General features: G+C 32.9%; 4 protein-coding genes and 3 non-coding genes across 7 annotated transcripts; 3 read left to right on the top strand and 4 right to left on the bottom strand.

Moving 5' to 3' along the window:
- Positions 1-1,867: 1,867 nt before the first annotated feature.
- On the bottom strand, positions 1,868-3,527 carry LOC116001410 (protein terminal ear1 homolog). The gene is made up of 4 exons (XM_031241290.1): positions 3,082-3,527; positions 2,473-2,559; positions 2,142-2,304; positions 1,868-2,035 (listed from the first exon to the last, which is right to left on the bottom strand). Exons 1-4 carry the CDS (start codon positions 3,525-3,527, stop codon positions 1,868-1,870), a joined length of 864 nt encoding a protein of 287 aa, XP_031097150.1.
- A 10,539-nt stretch (positions 3,528-14,066) lies between these two features.
- On the bottom strand, positions 14,067-14,751 carry LOC116002841 (protein PELPK1-like). Its single transcript, XM_031243007.1, has one exon. The coding sequence runs from the start codon at positions 14,671-14,673 to the stop codon at positions 14,347-14,349; it is 327 nt and encodes a 108-aa protein (XP_031098867.1). The 5' UTR covers positions 14,674-14,751; the 3' UTR covers positions 14,067-14,346.
- A 955-nt stretch (positions 14,752-15,706) lies between these two features.
- On the top strand, positions 15,707-15,786 carry TRNAL-UAG. The gene has a single exon. It is a non-coding gene; the product is annotated as a tRNA-Leu (tRNA).
- Positions 15,787-18,288: 2,502 nt separating this feature from the next.
- LOC116001409 (protein PELPK1-like) lies at positions 18,289-18,612 on the bottom strand. The gene has a single exon (XM_031241289.1). The coding sequence runs from the start codon at positions 18,610-18,612 to the stop codon at positions 18,289-18,291; it is 324 nt and encodes a 107-aa protein (XP_031097149.1).
- A 1,354-nt stretch (positions 18,613-19,966) lies between these two features.
- On the top strand, positions 19,967-20,046 carry TRNAL-UAG. The gene has a single exon. It is a non-coding gene; the product is annotated as a tRNA-Leu (tRNA).
- Positions 20,047-24,197: 4,151 nt separating this feature from the next.
- Positions 24,198-24,277, bottom strand: TRNAL-UAG. The gene has a single exon. It is a non-coding gene; the product is annotated as a tRNA-Leu (tRNA).
- Positions 24,278-25,315: 1,038 nt separating this feature from the next.
- On the top strand, positions 25,316-26,882 carry LOC116001408. The gene is made up of 2 exons (XM_031241288.1): positions 25,316-26,351; positions 26,455-26,882. Exons 1-2 carry the CDS (start codon positions 25,316-25,318, stop codon positions 26,880-26,882), a joined length of 1,464 nt encoding a protein of 487 aa, XP_031097148.1.
- Positions 26,883-27,915: the final 1,033 nt, after the last annotated feature.

Raw genomic sequence — 27,915 nt, 5'->3', positions numbered from 1 at the left:
TTTGAGATGATCTAAAAGCAAAATGACGTAGTAAAATGGAGAAAAATATAGATAAACAAGCACTTATCAGCTCACCCGTTCGATGGTAGGCGAGGTCAAATCTCGTACCCTTCTTAGGGTGTTAGTTGTTCTAAATCGAGGCCATAAGGCCTTACTCCTAGAGACTCTTCCGTTCGGCGGTAGACGAGATCGGACCATGTACCGCTCCTAGGGGGTTTAGTCATTCTAAGTCGAGGCCATTCGGCTTTATATCTAGAGACTCTTCCGTTCAACGATAGGCGAGGTTGAACCTCGTATCGCCCTTAGAGTGTTTAATCGTTTTAAGTCGGAACTTTTGACTTTTAGACTTAAAGACTTGCCCGTTCGGCGATAAGCAAGGTCAAACTTTGTATCGCCTGTGCTAGCCACTTAAATGAGGTGGGGTAAAAATTGTGACCATCGAGAGGGCGACCCTCAAGTTTCAGCCACGAGGTCAGCCTTTAAGTTCGATTTTGAGGTCGGCTATGGAGTTGATTGGGAGACGAACCTCGTATCGCCCCTAGGGTGTTTAGTTGTTTTAAATCAAAATCTTTGGCTTGCTCTTAGACTTAAAGACTCACATGTTCGGTGATAGGCGATGTCAGACCTCGTATCGCCCTAGGATGCTAGCCACTTAAATGAGGTGGGCTAAAAATTGTGACCATCGAGAGGTCGGCCTTTGTGATCGATTGGTAGGTCAGCTATGGAGCTGATTTGGGGGGTCGGCCAAGGCCCCTCCTTCCCCCTCAAAATGTAGTAAAATGAGCAGCATGTGACGAAATTTTGCTACTTTAATATGAAATGCAATTTAAGGGGTCAGACCACCTTACAAAATAACATTGATTGGAAATACTAGCAAATGCTCTGAATTCCATACCCTTTCAATGTTTTTTCTTTCGAGTTTGTAACTGTTGGGATGTACCACATCTGCTACAATGTAAGACCTTCCCAATTCTTCATTCGGTCCTAAGTGAGGTTTAACCTCATAATGCCTATAAGGATAATTAAACTCAAGGTCAGCGTGCTTGGGCGAAAACCAGTGTAGTTCTTTGGATGGCTCAAATTTTCAGCGAAAATAGCCAGATATGAGAGTTTATTTTTTCACTTTTTAAATTTTATAATAACTAAAATTATTTTAATATTATTATAAATATTTTTATTTTTATACTTAAATAAAATAATTAAAATTTTAATTATACAATTCTTAAAAAAATGTTCTTTTAAAAATAAATCAAAAAAGCACCACACAAATATGCACCGTTAATTATACATAACCCAAAAACACAACATAAGTATGAAAATATACACCACACAGTATTTAAAAATGCATAATTAGAAACAAAAAATTATGGTGTATTTTTGATATTTTTGTGTATTTACATGTTGTGCGTTTTCTAATATTGAGTGGTGCATTTTATAACATTGAGTCGTGTGAATCGCACCGACCGACAGGAAGGTGCGGCCACGTTTGAACAGATTTCTATATATATATATATATATTACCCGTCCGGTTTACCACACCGGAGAGCGATCAATCCGAACATGAATGAACGGCCAAGGAAGCTTGAGCAAAGCAAGTATTTGACACAGCACTAAAGTTTGATATATAATATAAAAAACATGAGTCAGACAGTACAGATAAGGCCGTGTTTCCATTTCACCCCGGATTAAGTCAAACCCAGGTTGACAACCAAAACACAGGCCATCCACGACACAAACATTACCTAAACATTCCCGAAAACGATGAAATAAAAACCCCTAAAACCACACTAACAACAACAAAGAAACTCAGTCATAATGTACATACAGAGCCCCAACAACAACACTACTCAACCAAAGAAAGCCAGTCTCAGGCCTTACTCGGAGAGCGAACATTACCCATCAGGTTTCCAATGGGCTTCGGTTCAGAACAATTAGGCAAACCATTCCGGGGTGGAGAAAACACCGCCGGCAGGAAGTCCGGCGTGGAGCAGATAAAATTGGATTTCTGGAAATGCTTAACAAGCTCCTTTCTACCCTGAAAATTTTAAGCATATATAATAAACTCAGAAAGTGCTGAATATCTTAAAATAAGAATTTAAGGTGGTTTTTTATCTAGAAATCAAAAGAACCTCTTTATATACCTGGATTCTAGCCCAGGCAACAACACAGATCTTCTTAGAAGTGAAATAACCATTTGGAGTTCTCAAAACTCCCCAAGCATGGTTCTGAAGCCTCTCCCGGATCTTCGCAGCAGCAGATGCAGTAGTGAAGTTCACAAACGCATATCCAACATTGTTGTTTGTCCTTCGAAACCCACAAAAAAAGGTGGAAAAAAACAATAAAAATAGCTCAAATCAGAAGGCTAATCGATCTGACACTCTGATTATCTCCATTAATGAACTCTTCATTGCTTTGTTTTAATGAAGATTCACTAGCTTCAATTCTAGGATAAACATAGGGAAAAGAACTCACTTAAAATCCATTGGGAGGTAAAGGAAATCATACTGCAGGTGGCTCTCCAGGCAATACTCATCAAGAAATGCCATAAAGCTATCCCTCCTGAGCACATCATAATAAAAAAAAAAAAAAAAAAAAATAGTTGCTAAACCAGGTAGGTATTAAAGCACCCATATTTTAGCAGAAAATGCATATTTCCAGTTAAATAAAAAAAAAACTTCCAAGAATCAAGAGCATTAAATGCTAAACAATTAAATATATGAATGGAAATAAATAAGGAAGAGAATAGTAAAAGGCAAATATAATTTTAGCAGTGATGCAATGGGATAGGGACAGACAGTGAAGAGAAAGTGCAATAACTTGCTTTTTACTATGCCTGCCCTTTTCTCTTCAGTGGCTAGACAATAAGGCTGAGATAGACTGCTACTCAGAATAACCTATGCTAAAACATTGGGTATATGCCTTGCACTAGAATGGATAACTTAGTCTCCTCAGACTCTCCCAAAATTGATCTTCAATTCTTTTTCAACGGAAAAAGACAAAAATTAACGTTTTCAAAACCCTTCTTTTTAGGGTTTTGAATTGAAACTCAAAAATCGAGGACTTGAAAGATTAAAGACTCACTGATATTGATTGGGGATGTTCCTGATCATGACGGTGGTTTTACCAGACACCGGAGACGATGAACCACCTCTGTCGGCGGCGGAAACTCCGATTTCGGGCTTCACCTTTCGTCTCCAGATTTTACTCTTCTCCGCCGCCCTCAGCCTGGGAGGTAGTAGAGCCACTTTCTTCAAGTCTCTCCGTCGGGTGGATGGCGGCGGCGAAGCCTTTTTCACGGCGGCAGGGCCGCCGTCACGCTGAGACTGGTGCAGAGAGAAATGATCGTACGGTACATGATAAAATTGATGCCACTGTGGCGCCAACCCCTCGGCGGCAGGAAATCCGACCACCGGCGCCGGCGCCGGCAGTATGTTGACGTGACCTATTTTTAGATAGGTAAAGAGAGAAGAACAAGAAGAATGGCCTTGTGGCCTCCATTCTTGCGCTAGAGGATTCAAAGTTGCCATACAGTGAGAGAGATGAACAAAAGCAAACTGGAAACTGGTGGAAACTCCTTAAAAATCTTGTATTAATATATATAAAAAAAAATTATCAGAGTATAAACACAAAGGAGAGAGACAGGAAAAAACAACAACTCATAGAAAGTTTCAGAAGAAAATCAGTAGGGACGAGGGTATTTCTACGTGTAGATCCAAATGAAATAGTAGCGATTTTGTGTAAATAGAGCATATTTATGGACTATAATGCTAGTAATATATAGAATTACGATGATCTAGTATCTACTGCTCTACGCCTCTTCGCTTCTTCAGTTTATTACATCCTATCCTATAACCCTATATTATACATTTATACCAATGGAATGGAAAAGGATATCTTGCCATTTGTTCAATCCCCATGCACAAATTTGTTAACTTTGGACATAATTCTTACACTGTTATTTTTTTTTTAATTTGTCACTCTTATTTGTTAATATTGTCTACTAAATCAAAAAATTAAATATGTACACACTACCCCAATATTTTTCTTTTTCACTTCTCTCAAATACTATACTAAACCAATCGAGTTAAATTCGTGCAAGCTAGCTATATCAACATTTCACTTTTCATATGAATTGCGTTCCTTACAAAAGTATCCGTAATAGTAGAGTTTTTTGTGATTTTTGAAAAGTTTTTGTAATTGTAAATAAGAAAGAAAATAGGAAAGAAGAAAAAGAAAAAAATATCGAAATCTGGCAACACCAAGAAAAACCAAAACAAAATAAAACAAAAGCTTACCTAAAAGTCTAGAGTGGCCACCAGCTGGCGGCCACTCTGACGCGTCCCAGCAAGCGCGTGGACAACACGCGCCCAACATCATACATGCTTTTTGCGCTCTTTTTTTTTTCTTCTCCAGTAAAATTCTTGAATTTGCAAGAGAAATTTTTGCACAAAAAAGCATGTTTGACATTGGTTGCCAAGTTTTTATACTCTGCCAAAAAAAAAAAAAAAAAACTTTGGTAGAGACACTCTAATCATTTTACTTTCTTTCATAAATATTACTTTTTTCATAAGTAATTTTAAACTAATAAATATTACATTTTTATTTAAAATATTGTAATTTTTATAATAATTAACAATCAATTTATTCAGAATTAACAATGCATTTTTTCTCATAAGTGATCATTAATCAATTTATCATTACCATTAATAGGAGAGAAAATTGTCGCTCCTTTTGCACCTAAAGGAAATAGTCACGAATGCACAGCCAACAGGGTGCAGAAGGCCTTCCCCAATTGTAACTTTTGGCTGGAATAGTAAAATCCAATGTCTTGGTTTTTGACAAATGCAAAAGGGTGTGATTTTTGGAAGTTTTTTTCTCCTACAAAATAGGTGTTTTGGCAGGCTAAGGTGGGCCCCACCGGGAGAAAAGTCAATGTGCCTCACTGCGCCTCACGTGCGTGAGGCGCAGTGACTGAGCCCGTCTGAGCACATAATTTAATTTTTTTTTATACACACGTTACAGCTTGTAGCATTAATTTGGTGGGTCACACGCCAGACTTGACACTAATTTTGCGCTTCAAACACGTTACCGCTTGTAGAATTAATTTAGTGGGCCCCACAAAACTCAAAAAATATGAAAATTGTCTAAATATCTAATATAGTTAAGGACTACATTAATCCATATAAATTTAAAAATTAAATTCTTTTAATTTGTAAATGTAATTTTCTTAATTATAATTAATAAAATAAAGAATTTAATTAAAAACAAAATTATAAAATTAACAAAATATGTGTTCATACATATTTATATTTTTAAAGATGCACACATACATAAACTTATGCACTATATTAATCATACAAAATTAAAATGTTATTTTTTAAATTTCTAATTTTAATTATAATATATCAATATAAATTATAATTATAAAAATTATATTATAGAATTTACATACATACATATTAATAAATATTATTTCTATATACACTGTATTACACAATCATATAAAAACTGTGTTTGATCAGAGTCTAAAATCACGTATACAAAATTTAAAATTTTTATTTTTTAATTTCTAAGTATAATTTTCTTAGTTATTATTCATATTGTTATAATTAAAATATATATGAAATACGATTAGGAATAGTTCAATTTAATTGTGTAAAATTTTCTCTATAAATGTATATAAATATGTACATGATTAGAGATTATATTAATCATACGAAATTTTAATTTTAATTTAAATTTTAAGTTTGTATGCTATGATTATTGATACTTGACCAAATATATGAAAATTCAAATATATTATTATATTTTACATTTTAATATATTTTTATTTTTTAATTTTTGTATTTAAATTCGTAATAATAAAAAAAATCTTCGTGCATCGCACGAGTAAAGAACTAGTTCTATATATAGTGATATATAAAAAGGTAAATACCACTAATACTATCAAATTTTACTCATAACGTTTTTCTCTCACAAAAATTTGAATGTTGACATTTGTAATAAGACACATTATGAAAATAACTAAGCACATCCTAAATGATAAGTTTTTAGCAAAAGTTTTTAGGTTGCCAAATATGATAGATGAGATAGGAAAAATTTAGAAAAAAAAATGAAAGGTCCAAAAAAATGATTAACGCACCCAGCCTGGTGCGTGCATGTCACGTGCCAGATTAGACACTAAGTTTGCTCTTCATGCATGTTACAGCTTGTAACATTAATTTGGTGGGTCACATGCCAGACTAGGCACTATTTTTGCGCTTCACACACGTTACAACTCGTAGCATTAATTTGGTGGGCCCCATAAAATCTAAAAAACCCATATATTTTCAGGAAGTTCTAAAAAACTCTCTCTCTCCATTCTTGCGGTGACCTATTTTTAGATAGGTAAAGAGAGAAGAACAAGAGGAATGGCATTGTGGCCTCCATTCTTGCGCTAGAGGATTCAAAGAAGTTGCCATAAAGTGAGAGAGAGTAACTAAAGCAAACTGGAAACTCCTTAAAAATCTTGTATTGATATATATATATATATATATATATATATATATATATATATATATATATATATATATATATATATATATATATATATATATATATATATATATATATAACAGAATATAATTACTTAATGGACTGCATGATCACTTTCCTAATGCATGTAAACCAATAATTAAAATTCATCATACTAAATAGCTAAACTAATTGCAGCAAAAATCAGAAATTAAATTAAATGAAGTCTTACGTTGTTCCGCCAACTGTGCGAATAAAAGTGGTAAATNATATATATATATATATATATATATATATATATATATATATATATATATATATATATATATATATATATAAGTATCAGAGTATAAACACAAAGGATAGAGACAAGGAAAAACAGCAACTCATAAAGTTTCAGAAGAAAATCAGAAGGGACGAGAGTATTTCTACGTGTAGATACAAAAGAAATAGTAGCGATTTTGTGTAAATAGAGCATATTTATGGACCATAATAATGCTAGTAATATATAGAATTATTTAGCACAAGTTTTTAGGTTGCCAAATAGGATAGATGAGAGAGGACAAAGTGAGAAAAAAAAATGAAAGGTCTAAAAAAAATTATTAACGCACCCAGCTTGGCGCGTGCATGTCACGTGCTGGGCACTAATTGTGCTCTTCACACACGTTACAGCTTGTAGTATTAATTTGGTGGGTCACACGCCAGATTGGGCACTAATTTTGCGCTTCACACACGTTACAGCTTGTAGCATTGATTTGGTGGGCCCCACAAAATCTTAAAAAAACATATATTCGTAGGGAGTTCTGAAACACTCTCTCTCTCCTTACATTCTCTCATCCATGTTGGCAAGTTTAATTTCTTCTTTAAATTTGTGTAAAATCTACTAATGGGAAAGGCCTACCATCAATAATTGCCACATCATTAAGTAAAAATAATGAAGTAGAAATAGGAAATGCATGTAATAGAATTCAGATAAAAATAAGGTAAAATGGTCAAATAAGCCATCAAAATTTACTCAAAAGAGCAATTAAGGCATCCAACATTAAAAAGTTCAATTAAACACACAAACTTTTTATTTTGATACATTTAAACCCGAATGATCGGTTGTTTACTTGAAACAACCGGTCATTAATTTTTCGGCGACCGTTGAACTTCATTTTGTCTATTGTTAAACTTCCAACATATGTTTTTCTTCTCCAATAGAGAAGATGAACAAACTGGAGAAGACGACCATTCCGATCCTCTTCTCCAACAGAGAAGTCGAGCATGATGTACACTGATAGTATGAATGTATTCTCAAATCTGACTCTTTGCCATGACGGGTAAAGATAAATTACTTTTTTCATGTAAGTTTCAATACAAATGTTAAGAGTTAATTTCACCAAATGTCCATTGTTTTTCGTGGCAATTCTAAATTTAGTCTTAGGCTGTTAGTTTTCGGACACTTTTAGTCATTCTCATGACTTTTCTTATTTTTATTATGGACATTTTTGTCTCTTCATAATTTTCCTTTTTTATTTTTTCCGATTTCAACTGGTTTAATTGGTTTAGGACTTTATTAAAAATCGATTGAAAAATCTGGTTACTAAAAATCAGAGGTTATCTAAAGTCCTAAACCAATTAAATTGGTTGGAACCGAAAATAATAATAAAAGAAAAAATATAAAAAGACAAAAATGCCCTTACTAAAAATAGAAAGAATCACGAAAAAACTAAAAGTGTCCAAAAAAAATAGTCTGAGATGTTAAATAGTAAAAATAATAATTTGGGACTAACGTTATAATTTCTATCAAAGACAAAGACCTCTGGTGAAATTAACTCTAAGTGTTAACATTAATGGCCTGTTTGGTTGAGTGTAGTTTGGGAGGATTTGCAATTCAATGAATTTCCAAACTATACTGTTTAGTTGGAGGGAATTGCAATTCCCCTTGCAATTCCCTCCAAATGATGAATTGCAATTGGTACCCCGTGAATTGCAATTCGGTGGAGAGAAGGAGCAATTGTGTTGGTATAAAGACAATTTTGTCCCTCTTCCTATACCTTTGTATTTTTTTTTTAAATTTCAAAAAATTATTATTATTATTATTCTTTTTTTAAGAATTATTATTATTATTATTATTCTATTTTTTTGAAGAATTATTATTATTCTTCTTTTTGAAGGAGTTATTATTATTATTATTATTACTACTACTACAACATATACTACAACGTAAGGGCATTTTAGTCATTTTATCACTTCTTACTTTTCAATTCTCTTATTCATATTCCTATATACCAAACACTGTAATTTCAAAAAAAAAAAACACTGTAATTTCAATTCATACTTTATTCATTGAATTACAATTCTTTCCCCTCTAATTTCTTCATCCAACCAAACGCACCGTAAAATTTTGTTTGTAGGACTAAAAGTTGTGTGCGGAAAAAGTATTAGTACACAGTTAGTTTTTTTTTTTTTTTTTTTTTGAAATAGTGAAAATTTTCCAATTACTATACATACGTAGGTGTGGATAGAGATAGGGGATATGGAGTTGGTGAAGGAACGACAGAGTTTTGGAGTAAAAAATCTGGCAAATGATGACTATTGGAATTTGAGTCACCTAATTATAGCTTTCATTAAATGCAAAGCTTCCATTTTCACATATCGAGGACATCATGGCTGCGCCATACCACACGCACTCCGCTTCCATTTTTTATCATTACCAATGTTTAAGGTTAATATATGAACATGTTTTCAAGTATTACACGAAAAAACAAAGAAAACACATAACTCAAAGGTTAACCCTTTTGTATTAGCCTTTTCCCTGACTTTAAAAACTCAATTGTCTTTTTTGCTAAAGTAGTGAAAAATCCTGGGAATGAGAAATGTAGATTCAAGTCAAAGCAAAAGAACACAAACCTTTTAGCGTTGACTATAGCCAATTCCTTGTTTAAAATCCTTAAACCATTGGTCAGACCACTTTCACCTTGTAAGGTAGAAATTGGAAAGCATGAAGAAAAGTGATAGATCGAAATGGTGTTCCTTGGGACGTTCGTACAATATTTTAAGTTGCACCTGCCTATAATAATTCTCCTACTACCTTACCTTATGGATAAAAGATAACCTCTTCTCTCATCAGCAAAAGTAATGTCTTAACACTGAATTTTGACTCAAGAAATATGTTATCACTACTTGAATGTTTGTATTAAGGAAATGTCACCTTGTACCACTTCTGTTCAATAAGGTTTGATCTCATGACCTTCCATATGAGAGAATCACTGCATGTCATATGAGCATAAGATTCTTGCACAAGGTTCTTGGCAACTGTTCGATTAGTTGAAATAGGATTTAGATACTATTGCAGTGTGAAAAAGAAAAACAAAAGGGAAAAAAAGAAAGGAATAGTCATTTCCAGCTTGGTGAAGACAAGCTTTTTGCAAAGAAAATAAGGAATAAGCACAATTGTGGAAATTTTTGGCATTTAGTCATGGTTCCAAGGAATTCAAACCAGACCCAGATTGGTGTAGCTCAAACATCCTATTACTATACAGTTATTTACAGTCTACAGATATGACTTTAAAAAAAAAAAAATTACTCCTCAATCCTCATCTATTTATCTCGCACAGTAATTTGTATTTTTCAATTTGCATGCATAAAATATTCAACTTGTATCATAATTATTTTTAAATACACAATTCCTTTCTAACATGGGTTATGATTGCCTTATAAAGAGAGTTTTCTCAATACTTGTTATTTCATTTACAAGTTGTGTAAAGGAGATTATGAGTTCATACTTTGATTTAGTCCCCCGACTAGACTATTATGATTTCACTTTTGTAAATTACTCTATATTTAAGAACTAATAAATATACACCGTGATCATAATTGAAATATCAAAAGTATTACATAAAAAATTTATCTCTTCTATTTTATATAGAATTCAACTAATGAATTTTTACATGAATTATATTACAATGAATATCAGTTGTTTAATAAACTATAAGAAGTCATACATGAAAATTATTTTAAAGAAAATTGATAAAGAGAATTTTTTTTATTTTTTTTTGAGAAAGTTTGATAAAGAGAAATAAAAATGGAGGTGAGGATTTTATAATGCAATAATGTTGGTGTAACCTAAAGTACAGTAGAAATTATCTGAAAACTGATAGTGTGTACTGGCAAATCGCAATGGAGCAAAAAAGTAAGGTTTGAAAGAAATGGTGGGAGGTATGGCGGATCGGAGGACTTAAAAAGCTGTCAAATCAAGCAGAAGAGACAGAAAATGAAAGAGGATGTTTCCCCAAATCTGCAAAACCAGCAGGAGAGAAAGGCAGCTTTGTCTAGTCTACACTTTCGCAATGATGAATCTGTCATTTTTCGGGGGTTTCAAACCCAATCCCTTCCTTCCAACCTTCCTTCTACACTCAACTTCAATTGCCTCTTCTACTTCTACTCTATTCTACACCTATATATATATATATATATATATATATATATATATATTTTTTTTTTTTTAGATATGAATGTAAATACGGAGTATAAGTTTCGAGAAAAGTATAAATACTTCTCATTTTTATTTGTTATTGAAAGGAGACACACGTAAAACATTGATAAAATGTATGATGCCATGGACAATATCTCTTTCAATGTAGTAACTATTAAGAAAATCTATGACCAAATAAAAAAATCTTTTAATTTAAGGTTTTTTTTTAAACCAAAAAAAAAACATATGACAGTTTATAATTATTTAAATTTGTTTTGTTGATAATGGACAAATATATGATTTGAGACATTATTTTCAACAAATCCATTAATAATTAATATTGGGTAAAAATAGATTTAAACTTTTAAATTGATGAGATACGTTTTGTATGTTTATAAATAATTAATGTAAAAAAGTTAAGATTTAAAATAATGGCATAAAACTAGAGAAATAGGTTTCAAAACTTGCTTTGAGCTACACGGTAGAAAATATGCGCATTGACTAATTAGTATATAAATTAAATATTGAAAGGAGAAATACATAGTTAAAAGATTAATTAACTCTTACTTGCTCGGGAGGCCTCTGCTTTGCAACCCACTTACTTGCTCGAGATGTCGTTTTTATGTCAGGTTGTGGGGAGTGATTTGATACTCCTCCTCAGTTTCTTGTTGACTATCTTTTATCGGATTTAATGAATTAAATTTTTTTTCTAAAAAAAAGAAGAAGAAAGATTAACTCTTACATTTACTCAGGGGTGGTTTGTTTGCTTGTTTTTTTGTTTTTTTTTTTTTGTTTTTTTGTTTTTTTTGAAAAGAGGGGTGGTTTGTTATTTTACCATAATTAAATGTATTGGAAAATAATTGTAGGGAACATATTTGCTATGAAAAATTATTTAATATATTTGGTGTTATTATTTTTTGAAGGAAAAAATGACTTAAATTAATGGAAGAAATGTTGAATACAAACACAAATGGAAGACAACCAAATAGAATGATCAACATCACAATCGTCATTCTAGCAAGAGCTACTATGAGCCAACAAATTCGTTGATTTGTAGATTAAACAAAAGGACATCATATCAAAGTGCCTTGCAATAGAACGACACCTTGCCAAAGTACATCCTGCATAAGAAAGATCATGAGGTGACAAATTCAAAAAGTTACAAACATTTAAGCAATCCGTCTCTACCGAGTCATGCTCCTGATTCTCATATTTTATCCAAGCAAGAGCTTCCTTAGCTTATATTCCAGCGCTTATGCGGGTCATTCAAGTGACGAAGAGGCCCGCCCCTGCTTTGCAGCAATTAAATTTGCTGTTATCCTTAAATCATAATAATAAAATTACTCGAAAAGTTATATTTAAATATTTGATTCATTTAAACATTATTAGCAAAATTTCTTAAATTTCTAAATACCTTACTACATATAAATATGAAATACTAATTCAAACAATTAATACAAAATGATAAATTAGACAATTGATACTAACTTATGAGAGTGCATTCAATCATGACTTGTGTAAAATATTAAGAACTTTTAAAATGATATATTTTAATAAACTTTTAATGACATTTATAGAGTCATTCTAAATTTTTTGTAAACTTTATAAGAGGCTATAAAGTCTATATAAAAATATTTATAGACTTTAATATTTTTTTTAAAAAAATTTGAAAAAGTCTACCAAAGCAATTACAATTCTAAGTAGAATATATCTTTACAAATTTTCCATAATTTTGGTTCTTATTACTTATAATTTTCTTACAATTTTTTTAATAATATATCATAAAATTGTTTTCCAATTTTGCCTCCACATTAAACCTTCTCAACTTTATTATTTTTAACTATAGTACAGTGAGACATTATATGTCAATCGCTTATATATAGTATTAATAAGCACCTATGTACAAACAAATCTATTTCATATGAAAATTCATAAAAGTATTGAATACAAAATTTTATAATAACAAAATTGTTTAAATAAAATATTTAAAAAATACTAAAAAAATATTTAAAAAATACTACTAGTTGCATAAAATAAAAATTTAAAATATAATATTAATAATACATATAAAAAATTATACCAAATATACTGATGCAGCATCGGGTAAAATAGATATTATTCGCAACAACAATTTTGGGCTACGAATAACAACAAGGTGCTTGTTGCTATTGCAAACACATCCATTGTTCACAGTAGCCCGTTGTTAAAAATGTAAAACAAAATTCGTTGTTCACACTAGCTCGTTGTTAAAAAAGGAAAAACAAAATTCATTGTTCACAATACCCCACTGTTTAAAAAAATTCCATTATAAATATAAACATATAAAAAAAAGAATCCAAATATACAAGTATTTATATGAATATATGAAACATATTGTAAAATTTGACGGTGATAAATGAAGAGTTTGCTTTGTTTAGTTATTTAGGGAGTAGAGAAAGTTTAGAAGCTTGTGATCTAATGATGAATTGACCCAACTCGATATGTGATTCGTGAGACAAGTGTAAAACTACCACCCTTAATACTATCAAGTAGACAAAACCCCTAAAGACATTCAACTATAAGCTATTAATTAGCCAAACCAATCAAGCTATTTTCCAAACAACCCTCCGCGCACCATTTGACATCCACTTGCATGTGACTCATAAAACCCGAAAAGAAAAAAAATGCATTTGTGGGGGATAAATCGGAGCTTGTGAGTGAACTACAGAATTATGTGTGGTGAATTATATTGATTGGCAGTAATTAAACAATAATTTTGTAGTATCTGTTTATACTTTTTCAAACATTTTCAATTCAAAGAATTTAAGCCAAATAGGTTCAAACTTATTATTCTACCCATTTGGAATGTTAAACGTAATGTCATTACACTAAAGTATAGTTAGCCAATAATTATGTATAGTATAATGGAAAGGAGAACATGAATAATATCTGTTATCTTTCTTTAGTTATTGTTTTAGTATTATTAGAGTATTATTATTATTCCAGTTGAAGAGGAAGTAAAAGGAGCTTGCGCCTATTCGAAATTAAACGTGGTTATTATACGATTAATAAGAGTATAATAGGAGGGTATCATCGATCATTGCATTTGCATATATTTTAATAACAACAGAATAATTAATAATGTTAATAAAACAAATACAACAACAATTAAAGTACGTACAAAAGCACGTGCATGATGCATTAAGGTAATTGTTGAGCACCAAATATGAGTTGAAAGACAGAGTACAACTGAGAGAGCATGGGAATACACAACATGTAAATACTATATAGTAATGGATGTATGATGAACAAATTAAAGTGTAAATATTGAGAGAATGCGGGAGAACATATATATATATATATGCGCTTAAGCAGGCAAGCGTTTAAGAACTTAATCATGGCTTCGTTGGCAGCTCTGGCTTGGGAAATGCAGGCAGCTCAGGTTTTGGGATTTCAGGGAATTCAGGCAGCTTTGGAATGGATGGAAGCTCCGGATGTGGAATTTCTGGGAATTCAGGCTTTGGCAAAGTTGGTAGCTCAGGTTTTGGAATTTCGGGTATTTCAGGTTTAGGCAATATTGTAGGGATTTCAGGAAAAGGGAGTTGAGGCAAGGTTATTTCCAGGAGGTTTCTGGCCTCGGTTTGAACCATGTTGATCACTGCAGGCGATAGAGTGATGAAGAAAAGCAGGAGAAATGATGGGTTCACATGATAATGAGCCATTCTTGATGATCCAAGAGGTTTTCAGCAGATCAGATCAGATCAGATGACAGCTATATATGAAGAAATATATATGTTTGTTTTTTCAGGTTGGATTATATTGTATCTGGCATGGGCAAGTTTATATAGGAGTGGGAAGTTGAGAACAGGATGGAATTGAAGACGCAATATTGGGCTTAGTTGGTAGGAAGAAATATGTGTTATTAGTTCATCAACTTCTCAACATCTATCACCAATAACAAATAGTCAAGGTGTTGTTTGAGCCTTGAATATATAATTTCCCCCCAAAACATGTTACTTGTATTATATGTAGCTTTAAGAAGATGAACTAACACCTGGTTTATGTTGAATTTTATTATGTAACACATTAAAATTAACTCAACATTTTTCAATTCGTTAGAGGTACAACAAGAATTTGAGAATAACAAGACTTGTCCTGAACAAATTAATTGTAGTTTTATCGCAAACTTCTACGAGCAACAAATTAAAGGTTTATAGCAAACTTCTACTTTGTCACAAACAAATAAGGTTTTATCATGGGAATAGTAGTAGAGTTGAGTCGGGTCCGAATAATAAAAACTTGTATAGTAGTATGACTTAGATTAAAAAATTGAAGCTAAAGATAGACGACCAAACTTTATTTTTTTGAGTTTCTAGCCCAATTTAGATAGATGTAATTGCTTATTTTCAGTTTTTTCAAAACTTGATTATGTAACAACTTCACATAAAAGAAAATTTCAGTGCTATACAAGTTATGATTTAACAGGTCTCACCTACTATTTTGGTGGTCTGTAGTACATATATTAATTAGTAGACTAACTAAAGATTTGTGTACTTTGTTGCTGTACTGTGACACAGACGAAATTTTTTTATAACATCAATATCACTTAATTCACTTTGATGCAAAACACTATTTAGCATTTTTTAATTTGTTATATATAGGGTAGGGAATATTACTTTTACATTTTCAAGCCCACTTGAATGTCACACACACAGAACAAATATATATATAACCATATCAACAGGCTTCCATTGTGACAGTTTGGCCGAGTGGTCTAAGGCGCCAGATTTAGGCTCTGGTCCGAAAGGGCGTGGGTTCAAATCCCACAGCTGTCATTCTTTGGATTTTAGACCTTTTCCCAGCGGCAACGGCTCAGCGACCATATTAAGTCAAATACTCAAATGAATATACTGCGCGGGTTCTACGGCATCGATATGATACTATTTTAAGCTAAATCATTCTTAGATAACATCTGTCGTTTCAGCAAATAAATGATATGTTTTACAGTAAGTCAAATGAATCTTTGCAGCTATATATATTATTCAGATTGGCATATATAGCTGAATGAAAGAGATGACAGCATAGCATGTAAATATAGTTTGGTTGTGGTTGATCTACTCGAAGCCATGCATAGAGATGCCATCTCCATCATAAATAACGCGTAAGCAAGCAAGCATCAACAATTTAATTTTCTATCCTTCTTAGGTACGGTATTGACGCAGTTTCCTCATAATCTTAAAAAAAAAAAAAAACCTTCATTTTTACTTAACCAAAAGTCATATATAGTGATCAAGGGTTGTAAATTAATGAAAAAATATAATGGTAGTTCCATGAAACCAGGCGGTAAATTAACGATCAAGGGCGGTAAACTAATGAAAAAAAAAATAATAAAAAGAACATAGCAAAACACAGTATCAATTATGCAATTAGAATGGTACATTTCGAAATGTTTAATAGTGCATTCGCGGATAACTAATAGTGCATTATTATAGTTCTTGAGTGAGTGCACTATCAATTATTCGCGAATACATAGCAAACATTTTCAAATTCACCGTCATAATTACATAATTTTTACATATATATTAACATTTTGTGTTCATAGTATACAAATTGTGAATTTTTAAAAGATAAATTGTGAATATTAGATATGTAAATTGTGTATGGGTCCACAGAATAATTTGTCATTTAAATTAGGTTGTGCTAATCTGGTTAAAATATGTGTCAAATTAAATTGGACTAAACAATAAAAATTTCGGTCCGACCTGACTTATAGCACAAAAGGTTAAAACATAATTTTTAATTCATTTTCATTGGTCTAGAATTATTACACTATCAATATCTAATTAAATATAAGTGGCAAATTATGCTGTGGACCCAAGTCCACCTTGCAAGGTGGACCTGGGTCCAAAACTACGTCGTTTTTTGTCTCTTTTTTTTTTATTTTTTTTTTTAAAAATTAGTAAACATATTGCTAAATATAGAGTTGTCTAAAAATGTGTGAATGTAGAGGTTTCAAAGTGTGAATGTAGAGTATAGGAATCGTGAATGTACATTTATGATTGTGTGAATGTAGAGTTGCCCAGAAATGTGTGAATGTGGAGGTTTCAAATTGTGAATATAGAGTATAGAAATCGTGAATGTAGAGTTATGCATGTGTGAATCTATAATAGAGTTAAAAGTTCTAGCAACTTGTAGCCCTGTAATGTGTGAATGTGAAGTTCTCTAGTTGTGAATATAGAGTATAGGACCCGTGAATATAGAGTTTTGAATGTGTGAATGCATAACAGTGGTAATATAGTTACTAAACATATAATCTTGTAATGTGTGAATGTGGAGTTTACAAAGTGTGAATGTAGAGTATCATATAATCCTATAATGTGTGAATGTGGAGTTTACAAAGTGTGAATGTAGAGTATAATGTATGTGAATGTGGAGTTTACAAAGTGTGAATGTAGAGTACAATGTATGTGAATGTAGAGTATAGTGTATGTGAATTTAGACCCAGGTCCACCTTGCAAGGTGGACCTGGGTCTAAATTCACATACACTATACTCTACATTCACATACACTGTACACCTTGCAAGGTGAACCTGGGTCCACGGCATAACAATTGAATATAAGTTGAGTTGGACTAACAAATAAAAGAATAAAATTTTTAACTCGGCCTACAATTCAGCCACAACCCAAAAAAAGTTTAAAAATCAACTTTATTTTTCTTCAATTCTTTTAGCTTATAGTTATCACAATTGTAATTGTCTGATTAAATATGGGCTAGGTCAGATTAAGTGAAATAATAAAAATCTTAACCTAACTCGGGCCACAACCTAAAAAAAATACCTTTTGCTATGCATGGTTTTAAAAAAAATTTAAACTTTTTAAAATTTTAGTGTTAATTAAAAATAAAATAAAATTTTCACCACTCAATGGTTGGGATGGATTCTAGTGATGACTTAATTGCCTCATTGTCCAAATATTCTTATTACCAATGTTTGATGGTTGATGTTATCCACCTTTAATTTTGGATGTTCAATAATGATTGCTTCTATACTTACGTAGTACCTTAAACCATGGGATATTTCTTCATAAAACATAACAATAGTTAAACTACAAAAGCAAGCCCATATATGCCACTGCTACATAGGAGTTGAAAGACGAGGACAAGTGAAAACACAGTAACAATAAAAGTACAAAAGCAAGCGCAGATATGCCACCACTACATAGGAGTTGAAAGGCATATACAAGTGAAAACACAACAACAATTAAAGTACAAAAGCAAACACATATATTCCACCGCTATACAGGAGTTGAAAGACGAGTACAAGTGAGAGAGAGCTTAATCATGGCTTGGTTGGCAGCTCTGGCATGGGAAATGCAGGCAGCTCAGGTTTTGGAATTTCTGGAAATTCAGGCTTTGGAATGGATGGCAGCTCCGGATGTGGAATTTCGGGGAGTTGAGGCTTTGGCAAAGTTGGTAACTCCGGTTTTGGAATTTCTGGTATTTCAGGTTTAGGTAATATTGTTGGGATTTCAGGAAAGGGTAGTTCAGGCAACGTTATTTCCAGGAGGTTTCTGGCCTCGGTTTGAACCATGTTCACCACTGCCGGCGATAGAGTGATGAAGAAAAGTAGGAGAAATGATGGGTTCACATGATAATGACCCATTCTTGATGAAGATCAGATCAGAAATGTGTTTTGTTTTTTCAGGTTGGATTAATTGTTATGGCCTGGGTAAGTTTATATAGGAGTGGGAGGTTGAGAACAGGCTTAGTTGGTAGGAAGAAATATGTGTTTGTTCATCAACTTCTCAACATCTATCACTAATAAAAAATAGTTCAAGTCTTGTTTGAGCCTTGAATATAATAATTTTCTCCCAAAACTTATTACGTATATGTAACTTTAAGAAGATAAACCAACACCTGCCTTGTTTAGTTGAATTTTATTGTTTCTAATTTTAAGGAGCATACAAAATTCAAGTAACATTAATAGTTTCTTACACGCTATGTAAGAAAATTTGTGTCCAGTATTAAAATAATAATCATGTTAAAATCATTTAAACTTTTAAATTTCAATTATTTTTGCAATTTATTAAAATGGCAAATTTTGATTATCATGAGCATGCTTCTTATTAGATTTTTAGACTAGGGTTTGCATGAGAGCATGCTTAGAAAGTCATTAATGAAAGAAGATAGCTAGCATTTCTTTAATTTCTATCTGTAGGGGTCTGTTATTTGTGCATAAGTTGTAACAATAGGGGCCAATCTTTCCAATCAAGTTTGCAGGCACGATACTAAAGATTTGAGTTCATTGTATTTTTTTCGTTTTCTGTTCTTTGTTGTCATTTAATCCACATATTTGATGTTACAGCACATATATTCAAATTTAGGTTACAAAATAAATTTAAATTTTGGTTACATCACCTAAAATTATTCATGTTGTTGTGTATGTCTCATATATGTTAAAATAGGTGTTGAAGCGAGTAGAGCAAAATCTTGATATGAGCGCTTTATTCAATACCTATGCCGATAAATGAGAGGTCATATTCAAGCATCATAGCAACAAACAACGTAACTATATCAGAACACAGCAAGCTAGCCAGAGAGATATGACTAGAAATTAAGGTTTGCAGGCTTTCATTTTATTCGCTCTAATCGCAAGTTATATAATAGTTCACAAAGAGCTAAAACCAAATTGAGTAGAGTATTATATAGCAACTTTAGGTCACGAAAATTCCAACCTTGTACAAGTTGTGATTCAATATGTCTCACCTACTAGTTTAAGGATTTATGATACAAATACTAATTAGCTAGTAGACTGACTAAAATGACGATAGAAATACTTTTGTCCATTGTTACGTTGCTGAATTGTGATAGACGAAATCTTTTGATAATTTCAATATCACTTTAATGCGAAACCACTATGTAGCATTTTTCTTCTTGACAGGTAGAATATTATTTGTATAATATCAAGCCTGCTTTATATGTTGATATATCTAACCATATCAAAAAACAACCATTGTGACAGTTTGGCCGAGTGGTCTAAGGCGCCAGATTTAGGCTCTGGTCCGAAAGGGCGTGGGTTCAAATCCCACAGCTGTCATTTTTTGTTTTTAAAAAAACCTCCTCCTACGGCAAAGGCACAAAGAGCAGATTTAGCATTCTTAAATAACATCTGCTGTTTCAGGAAATAAATGATGATGTGTTTTACAGCAAGTAAAATGAATCTTTAATTTGCAGCTATATTATTGAAATTGAATTGGCGTAGTTGAATGAAAGAGAAGACAACATAGCATGTAGGTTGGTTGTTGATCTACTCGAAGTCATGGTAAGTTTCCTCATAATTCAAACAAAAAAAAACATTTTTATTGAACCAAAAGTCATATATAATAATCCAGCGCGGTTAAATTAATATAAGATAGTTTTCAACTACTTTGAGAATTCAAAAAAATATCTGTTATATTACTTACCAATAATTGAAGGGTTTCTGTATAATACCAATCTCGAACAGTCGAACATAGGTGATAAGAATATTTATACAACCCGCATGGATATCTCAACTAGCACAGAGATAAAATTTATCAGAAGAAACCAATGATCGAGACTTACAAGTAGCAGTGTTGAAGCAGGGTGGGAAGACGTCTACGGTGGGCGATTCTACCTCAATTTTAAAAAGTTTAAATTTTTGCAACCATGCAGAGCAAAAGCTAAGTAGAAACCCAAAAACACCTTTTGCTATGCATGGTTAAACTTTTTAAAACTTTCAGCAACTATTGTTAATTAAAAATAAAATAAATTATGATATGATCACTCGATTGTTGGAATGGATCCTAGTGACTTAATTGCCTTATTGTCCAAATTAATATTCTTATTACCAATGTTGATGGTTGATGTTATTGACCTTCAATTATTGGATGGTCAGTAATAAAATTAAATAATATACTTTTCTGAATTCTTAAAGTGGTTGAAACTCAATTTGTAATTAAAAAAAAAAACTTAAAATTTTGATCACTTTTCATTGGAAGAAAATCTTTAAATTTTCAATAGTGAAATAATCATATATGTGATTTTTTTGAAAGTGTATATTAAATAAATTAAATGGTCCCATGAAAATAAACTGTGAAAAAATGAAAAATAGTGTGAAAGTTATGTGCTGCTATCTATAAAGAAGTATGGAAAGCTATATGATCTTTAACCCATGCCCTAAGCCATGCCACTTTTTTAGTGATGGTTGAATAACAGCTTTAAGTTGAGCAAAAAGCCCTGTTGAATAACAGATAGTATACAAAGCACGCAAATGAGTTGAAAAATCTGAAAAGTGGAAGTGGATGTTGACAACCAATATACATTACATTGTCCCCCGGCGCATTCCAAATAAGAAAAGAGCCATGGACGGCAACCACACTACAAACAAACCTATATAGAATATATGTACATACAACAATGATTTGTACCCTAGTCTAAAATGATATTCAAATGATGTGTTTGCAGTTAACATATTATGTACTTTCAGTTAATAAATTATGTATCTATTACAATTAATATATTATGTATTTAAAGTTAATTGTTCTTTAACTGCACATATATAACTTGAATATTATTTTGAACCAGAATCTACAATGTAAAGTAGACCTGATCCATGGTAAAATTTGCTGAAGATGTATGGTCGTTTCAAAAAAGAAAGATCATCCAGGTCTCCAGAGCAAAAATTCAGTGGTCAAAGTCCCAGTAAATACCCTTTAAACCCTACAAGGCCCCGAGAATACATCGCGTAATTTACTTTCACTCACAAGCTCCCCAGGAGGATGAGGGACACCCAAGAAGCTAAACTCCCTATAAATATATAAAGCTAGCTAGCAACTCAAATTTGACAGTAATATATTTGAATTCTCTCTGGCTTCTCATAGGGCATGATGCAGAACCAATTTGGCATTCTGTCCACCTCCGATCCCATCCATCCATCATTGGATCGGACGGTCTTTTGGAGGCGGTCAGTATGCCAAATTCGATCTGTCACTGCTTCTCTGGGAAGCCCTTGCAGATACATACACTATATATATTATTGCCATGGCTAGCTAGCTTCAATTCCTTAATTATAAGCTTTTAATTCTCATCATGCAAATCCTTAATTCTCATTATTAATATAATTACCATTCTTCTTCTGATCGATCTGGACAACATATTTCCAGCATACAAGGCCAAGGTAATATTGCTGCTCAGTCTAGCTCTTTCCTTTTCCTGCGGGACTTTCTTTCTTTCTGGTTCATTAAATGCAGATGAAAATAAACTTTGTGATTATTTTTTATTATAAAACATGAAAAGTTCATTATTAAATTTGTGTTTATTCAATATTGTTAAATCTTAAATAAAATAGCCCACATATATTTTGATGCAAAAACATATTTTGGTGAATTGTATTTTTTTTTTCTCATCACTATGTACAATAAAATAAAATGTATAAATCTATTAAATACAAGATATAGTGTCAATATATCATATCACATTATAAAATTCACTATAATTTGAACATTAATTTACATTAAATAACGATTTTATAATATAAAACCCTAATAAAGTGCATTGATGTTATGAATGTAAAAGTATAATGATAATGGCCAAATGATCAGAAAAGAGGATGATGGGGTGAAGCCCATTATATATAAATAAAATCTTAATAAATGGCATTCTTATTCTAAGCTATCCATCCACAGCCATTAAAGGTTGCAATTCTACCTATGAAATGAAATGGGTATGGTGTAGGGTTGCTAGCCAACAGAGCTTTCGACAAACTACTCGTGTTCGAGCTCGGTAAGTGTTCGTTTATTAAGGTAAATGAACATTAACAAAATAAAATTTAGAGCTCGCTTAATAAACGAAGAGAGTCTGAACAGTGGTAAGCTTGTTTGTTAAGTGTTCGCGAACAAGCTCGTTTGTGTTCGTTTAGTAGTGTTCGTGAACAAGCTCGTTTGTGTTTGTTCAGGAGTGTTCGCGAACAAACTCGTTTAATGTTCGTTTAATAATGTTCGCGAACAAGTTTACAAATATATATATATATATATATATATATATATATATATATATATATATATATATATATATATATATATATATAATTGTTCGTGAACGTAGATTATTTATTGTTCACGAACATGTGCAAGTGTTTGGTTATTAAGTGTTCACGAACCTAAATAAACATGTTTGTAAACGTGTTTGTTAACGTTTGCGAATACGTTCGTTAACGTTAACGAGCACAACGAACGCTTAACAAACAAACACAAACAAAATTTTCAAAAACCTTAACAAACGAACAAGAATACCTCAAAATCCTTTAAAAAAAACGAATACGGACAGTCTCCGTTCGTTTATATATGTTCGGTTCGTTAACCGTGGGTTTGAACTTTGAGCTAGCCTAGAGCCTATCTTTTTGTTTAAATATGAAGCTTTTTGTTTGGAATTATGAATTTTTAGAATTAGGTAGGTTCGTTGCTTTTGGGCGCATTTAGGGTTCTGGGAATTGTAGGGTTGAAATGTATGGTCGACAGCCTTAGCAAGTCTTCATTGGATTCCAAGAAGCATTAAGGTAGTGAAGCCTGCACTTTCTTTGTAATCATTATCATGGAATTTTTTCTATATATGTTACATCCTTCTACTTTTTTATTTATATATAAAAACTTTTCCGGTATAAAAGTAATTGCACAACAATGACAACTACATTGCATACCTCCAAGTGTCTCATATAATAACTAATCAACACCATAAGTCTAAAATGCCTACCACTTATCGTGCAAATGCAACACTTAGCGTCATATATTGCACAACTACGTACGAAGGCCACAATGTACAATAGTACATTGCATGCCACCCATGAAAAATGCACATAAGTCAATCACAAAATAGAAAATAGATCATTAAAAAACACATGAACTAACTTAATTGAGTCCATGACTGGAGAAACGAAATGCAGAAAAAAAAAAGAAGAAAAAACACAGACACACAAACCAAAATAGAGTCTAGACAAGCGAAAGAAATGAAAAATCTCTTGAAACTGACCTCCTAAAAGCACAATGAACAATAAGAAATAAAACCCCAACATTCAAACCACGACAAAGTGCTTAAGTGCCAAATCATCATGAATAATTAAATAAAGGAATGTAACCATAAAATATGAGATAAATCGTCACGTTATCACTCAAAATGCTTGGATATAGGAAGTCTGTATATGCTGGTTCATAGGCAAGAAGATGGTTAAAAAAATGACAGCTGTGGGATTTGAACCCACGCCCTTTCGGACTAGAGCCTAAATCTAGCTCCTTAGACCACTAGGCCAAACTGTCACAATAGTGCTTTATTTCATATGGTAATATATATCCAAGTTGTCGTGATATTGTAAAAATAATATTCTATATATCAAATCAAAAAATTTCCTAAAAAAAAAAAATCAAAAAATGCTTCATAGTGTTTTGCATCGAAGTGATATTGATGTTATAAAATAATTTCCATCTGTCACAGTAAGGCATCAATGGACACATCTCTATGGCCATTTTAGTTAGTCTACTAATTAATATATGTGCTACTTATCACCAAAATAGTATGTGAGACTTGTTGACTCACAACTTGTACGAGACTGACATTTTTGTGACCTGAAGTTGTTACTCTATTCAACCTGTTTTCAATTCTTTATGAACTACTATTTGACTCACAATCCTCTCTAGTTGTTATGATATATACTTGAAGATGACCTCTCATCTATCGGCAAGGATATTGGATAAAGGACACAAGATAAAAATTTAAAAATTAAAATTTTTTTAACATCGACATCTTGGACGTTTTACATCTATCCAAATTGAGTTGGAACTCAAAAAGTAAAAACTTGGCCTAGCTATAGCTTCAATTTTAAAATCTAGTCGTGCTACGAGTTTTTATTATTCGAACCCGCCTCAACTCGACTATACCAAGTTAAAACCTTTGTTGTTCGCTACATAGTAAAAGATACTAGGCGTTCATTGAACGGTGGATGGGTGCTTAGGCGCCCTGCCTAGTCACCTCCTATTATTTATTTTGGACTTTAATATTAAAGCATGAAAAACTTTTCATTTACTTTAGGGTTCAATGCCAAAGCATAAAAGACATTTCATTTACTGTAGATGGCATAAAAACTAAAGCATAAAATGTAGAACTAAGGCACATAAATTAAGACAAAATTCGGCAAAGGATTGGATCGTGGAATAAGAAATTACTATCTCAGGCTGGTAAGGAGGTCTTGTTGAAAAGTGTGGCACAGGCTATGCCCACCTTTTCAATGAGTGTTTTCTTACTACCGGAATCTTTGTGCCTATCTATACAAAGGGCAATGAATAGTTATTGGTGGGATAATGGTAATGACAGGAGAATTCACTGGAAGGCTTGGGATCGTTTATGTTTGCCTAAGAAGTTTGGGGGGCTTGGGTTTCAAGGACTTGAGAGCTTTTAATTTGGCTATGCTAGGCAAGCAGGCCTGGCGGTTCCTCACCATGCTAGACTCTCTTGTTGCTAGAATTTATAAAGCAAGGTATTTTCCTAAGTCCTCGTTTGTTGATGCAAAGTTGGGAAGTTGCCCTAGCTATTGTTGGCGCAGCATTATGGCTGCCCATGATATGGTGTGTGGTGGAGTAAGGCGAAGAATAGGCGATGGAAAGACCACTCTCATTTGGGGACACCTCTGGTTACCTGATGACCCTACCCCAATGATTAACACTGCTATGCCTGCAGCATTGAGCGGCTCTTTGGTATCCGGCCTAATGGTGGAGGGCTCACCAACTTGGGACCAAGCTATTCTGTCAGACATTTTCCTCCCGGACGATATAAATCGAATCTCAAGGATCCCAATTTCCCCCAGTCATGAGGATTCTTGGCTTTGGTATGACGACCCAAGAGGTTTATATTCGGTAAAGAGTGGTTACAGGCACATCATGGGGGAATTGGGAGATAACCCCATGGTATTTGATAAGTGGAACTTGCTATGGAAAATTAAGGTACCCCCAAAATGGAAGACTTTTTTGTGGAGGGCTCTCAATAATATTCTTCCTGTAACTACAAATCTTCTTATAAGAAGGGTAGAAGTGGACCCAACATGTCCCAAGTGTGGTCTTGAACATGAGGATTTAATGCATGCTCTTGTATTATGTGATTATTCCCAATTAATTTGGCATGAATCTGAATTGCCCATCTATTCAATTACGGGTCACACTTTTGATGTTTGGTTTGCAAATATTCTACACACTTTGACTGAGGACCATGTGGATTTTGTGGTGGCAGTTTTATACCATCTGTGGCAAGCAAGAAATGCGGCTCTATGGGAGAACACTTTACCTATGCCCAGAAAGTTGCTGACTCAGGCAGGAGTGACGCTCAACTGTCCATTGTCGAGGCGTAACGGCTGCGAGTCAGGAGCTGCCCTCTGTTGCCCATGTCGCTGCCGAAGACGATCACGTTCATGCCCCATTGCAGAAGTACCGGTGTTTTTTTTATGCAGCTTACCATTCCGACTCTATGAAGGCTTCATATGGAGCTGTGCTACTGTCACCAAATGGAGAGTTTGCTGCGGCATGTGCGGGAAGGTTACCGGACTGTTTTTCCCCACTCATGGCGGAGGCGCATGCATGTAAAGAAGTCCTGTTATGGTTGACGAACAAGGAGGTGACGGACGTCCAACTGCACACGGACTGTGCGCAACTCCAGGCTGGCTTAACATCTTTACGCTCTTCCTTCCGGTCCTATGTAGGTTTCACGATTGAGAATTGCAAGTCTTCTATTTCCACATTTAATCACTGTCATGTTTGTCTAATTCCTAGAACAGCAAACATTAGTGCCAATACACTTGCCACTTTGGCGTTTTCTCAGGATGAGACTCTGTTCTGGGACTCTGTCCTTCCCGTTTCTATTTCTGCGTTTTTGCATTAATATATCTGGTTGGTTTGTTTTAAAAAAATTAAGACAAAAAAATGTTTTTGCCTTTCATTTACTTCAAGGCTATCAAAGCAAACTAATAATAATAATAATTATTATTATTATTAATTAATTAATTAATTAATAAAATTCAAGATTCTACTCTTCTTTGTTGAATGAAAAAGTAAACTCGACTAACTCGGTCGAGTTGGTGCCAAATTAGGTGGCGACTTGACCGAGTTGGGTACCGAGGGCATCTAGTTGCCAACCAACTAAAAGGCGTCTAGGCCTCCCATTGGCCTAGGGGCGCCTTACACATAATCGTCGCCTAGCTAGATAGACCGATTTTTACAAAAGTGGTTTGCGACAAATTTTTGTTGCATGCTACATAGTAGAAGTTTGCAATAAAATTTCTGTTGTTCATGGTAAGTCTTGTTGTACACTTGTACCTTTGACAGTATTGAAAAATGTTGATTTAATTATAACCCGTTACGGAATTTATTATAATTAATTCCATTTTTAACCTAAGAATTAACTTTGTAACATAAGATTTAATCTTATTAAAATTGCCAATTTTGGAAATTAGGAATTGACTTTTAAATTCAACTGTTGAATATCATTAGTGTGAATGAATTCTTATTCTCATATAAATACCTGTAGCTGGGCAGAATGATTTACAAGTAGGGAAAAAGTTGATTGCAGCATCTGTATCCACTCCAGAGCCATAAATAAGGACCATTCTTCACCTTAATTTCTAGCTTGCTGGCAAAACCAAATTGTGTCAAATCTTTAGTACCCTGTTTATCTTAAACTTTTTAAGGAGCTATCTGATATGTATAAATAGAGTAGTAAATGTTGGTCTTAATTAGAAACTGGCAAAGTTACTTTAATTTGTATGCTTCCTCCATATGCATGTAATAAAATTGAACTAAACCAGGAGTTGGTTCATCTTCTTAAAGTTAAATATAAGTAACATGTTTTGGGAGAAAATTATTATATTCAAGGCTCAAACAACACTTCGGACTATTTCTTTTTGGTGATAGATGTT

Source organism: Ipomoea triloba, chromosome 13 (assembly GCF_003576645.1).
Source record: "Ipomoea triloba cultivar NCNSP0323 chromosome 13, ASM357664v1".
NCBI classification, from domain to species: domain Eukaryota; kingdom Viridiplantae; phylum Streptophyta; class Magnoliopsida; order Solanales; family Convolvulaceae; genus Ipomoea; species Ipomoea triloba.
Note: the sequence above shows the minus strand (reverse complement) of the source record. Positions and strands in the feature narration are given on the sequence as shown.

Bases quoted from the DNA above. Each gene is read 5' to 3' on its own strand.
- LOC116001410 (XM_031241290.1), bottom strand. From the start codon at position 3,527: ATGGCAACTTTGAATCCTCTAGCGCAAGAATGGAGGCCACAAGGCCAT. The intron at 2,560-3,081 runs GTGAGTCTTTAA...TGATGTGCTCAG, and splicing joins AACATCCCCAATCAATATCA to GAGGGATAGCTTTATGGCAT. The intron at 2,036-2,141 runs GTATATAAAGAG...TAAAATTTTCAG, and splicing joins TTGCCTGGGCTAGAATCCAG to GGTAGAAAGGAGCTTGTTAA.
- LOC116001408 (XM_031241288.1), top strand. From the start codon at position 25,316: ATGGTAATGACAGGAGAATTCACTGGAAGGCTTGGGATCGTTTATGTT. The intron at 26,352-26,454 runs GTAACGGCTGCG...TTTTTTATGCAG, and splicing joins CAACTGTCCATTGTCGAGGC to CTTACCATTCCGACTCTATG.
- LOC116001409 (XM_031241289.1), bottom strand. From the start codon at position 18,612: ATGGGTCATTATCATGTGAACCCATCATTTCTCCTACTTTTCTTCATC.
- LOC116002841 (XM_031243007.1), bottom strand. From the start codon at position 14,673: ATGGCTCATTATCATGTGAACCCATCATTTCTCCTGCTTTTCTTCATC.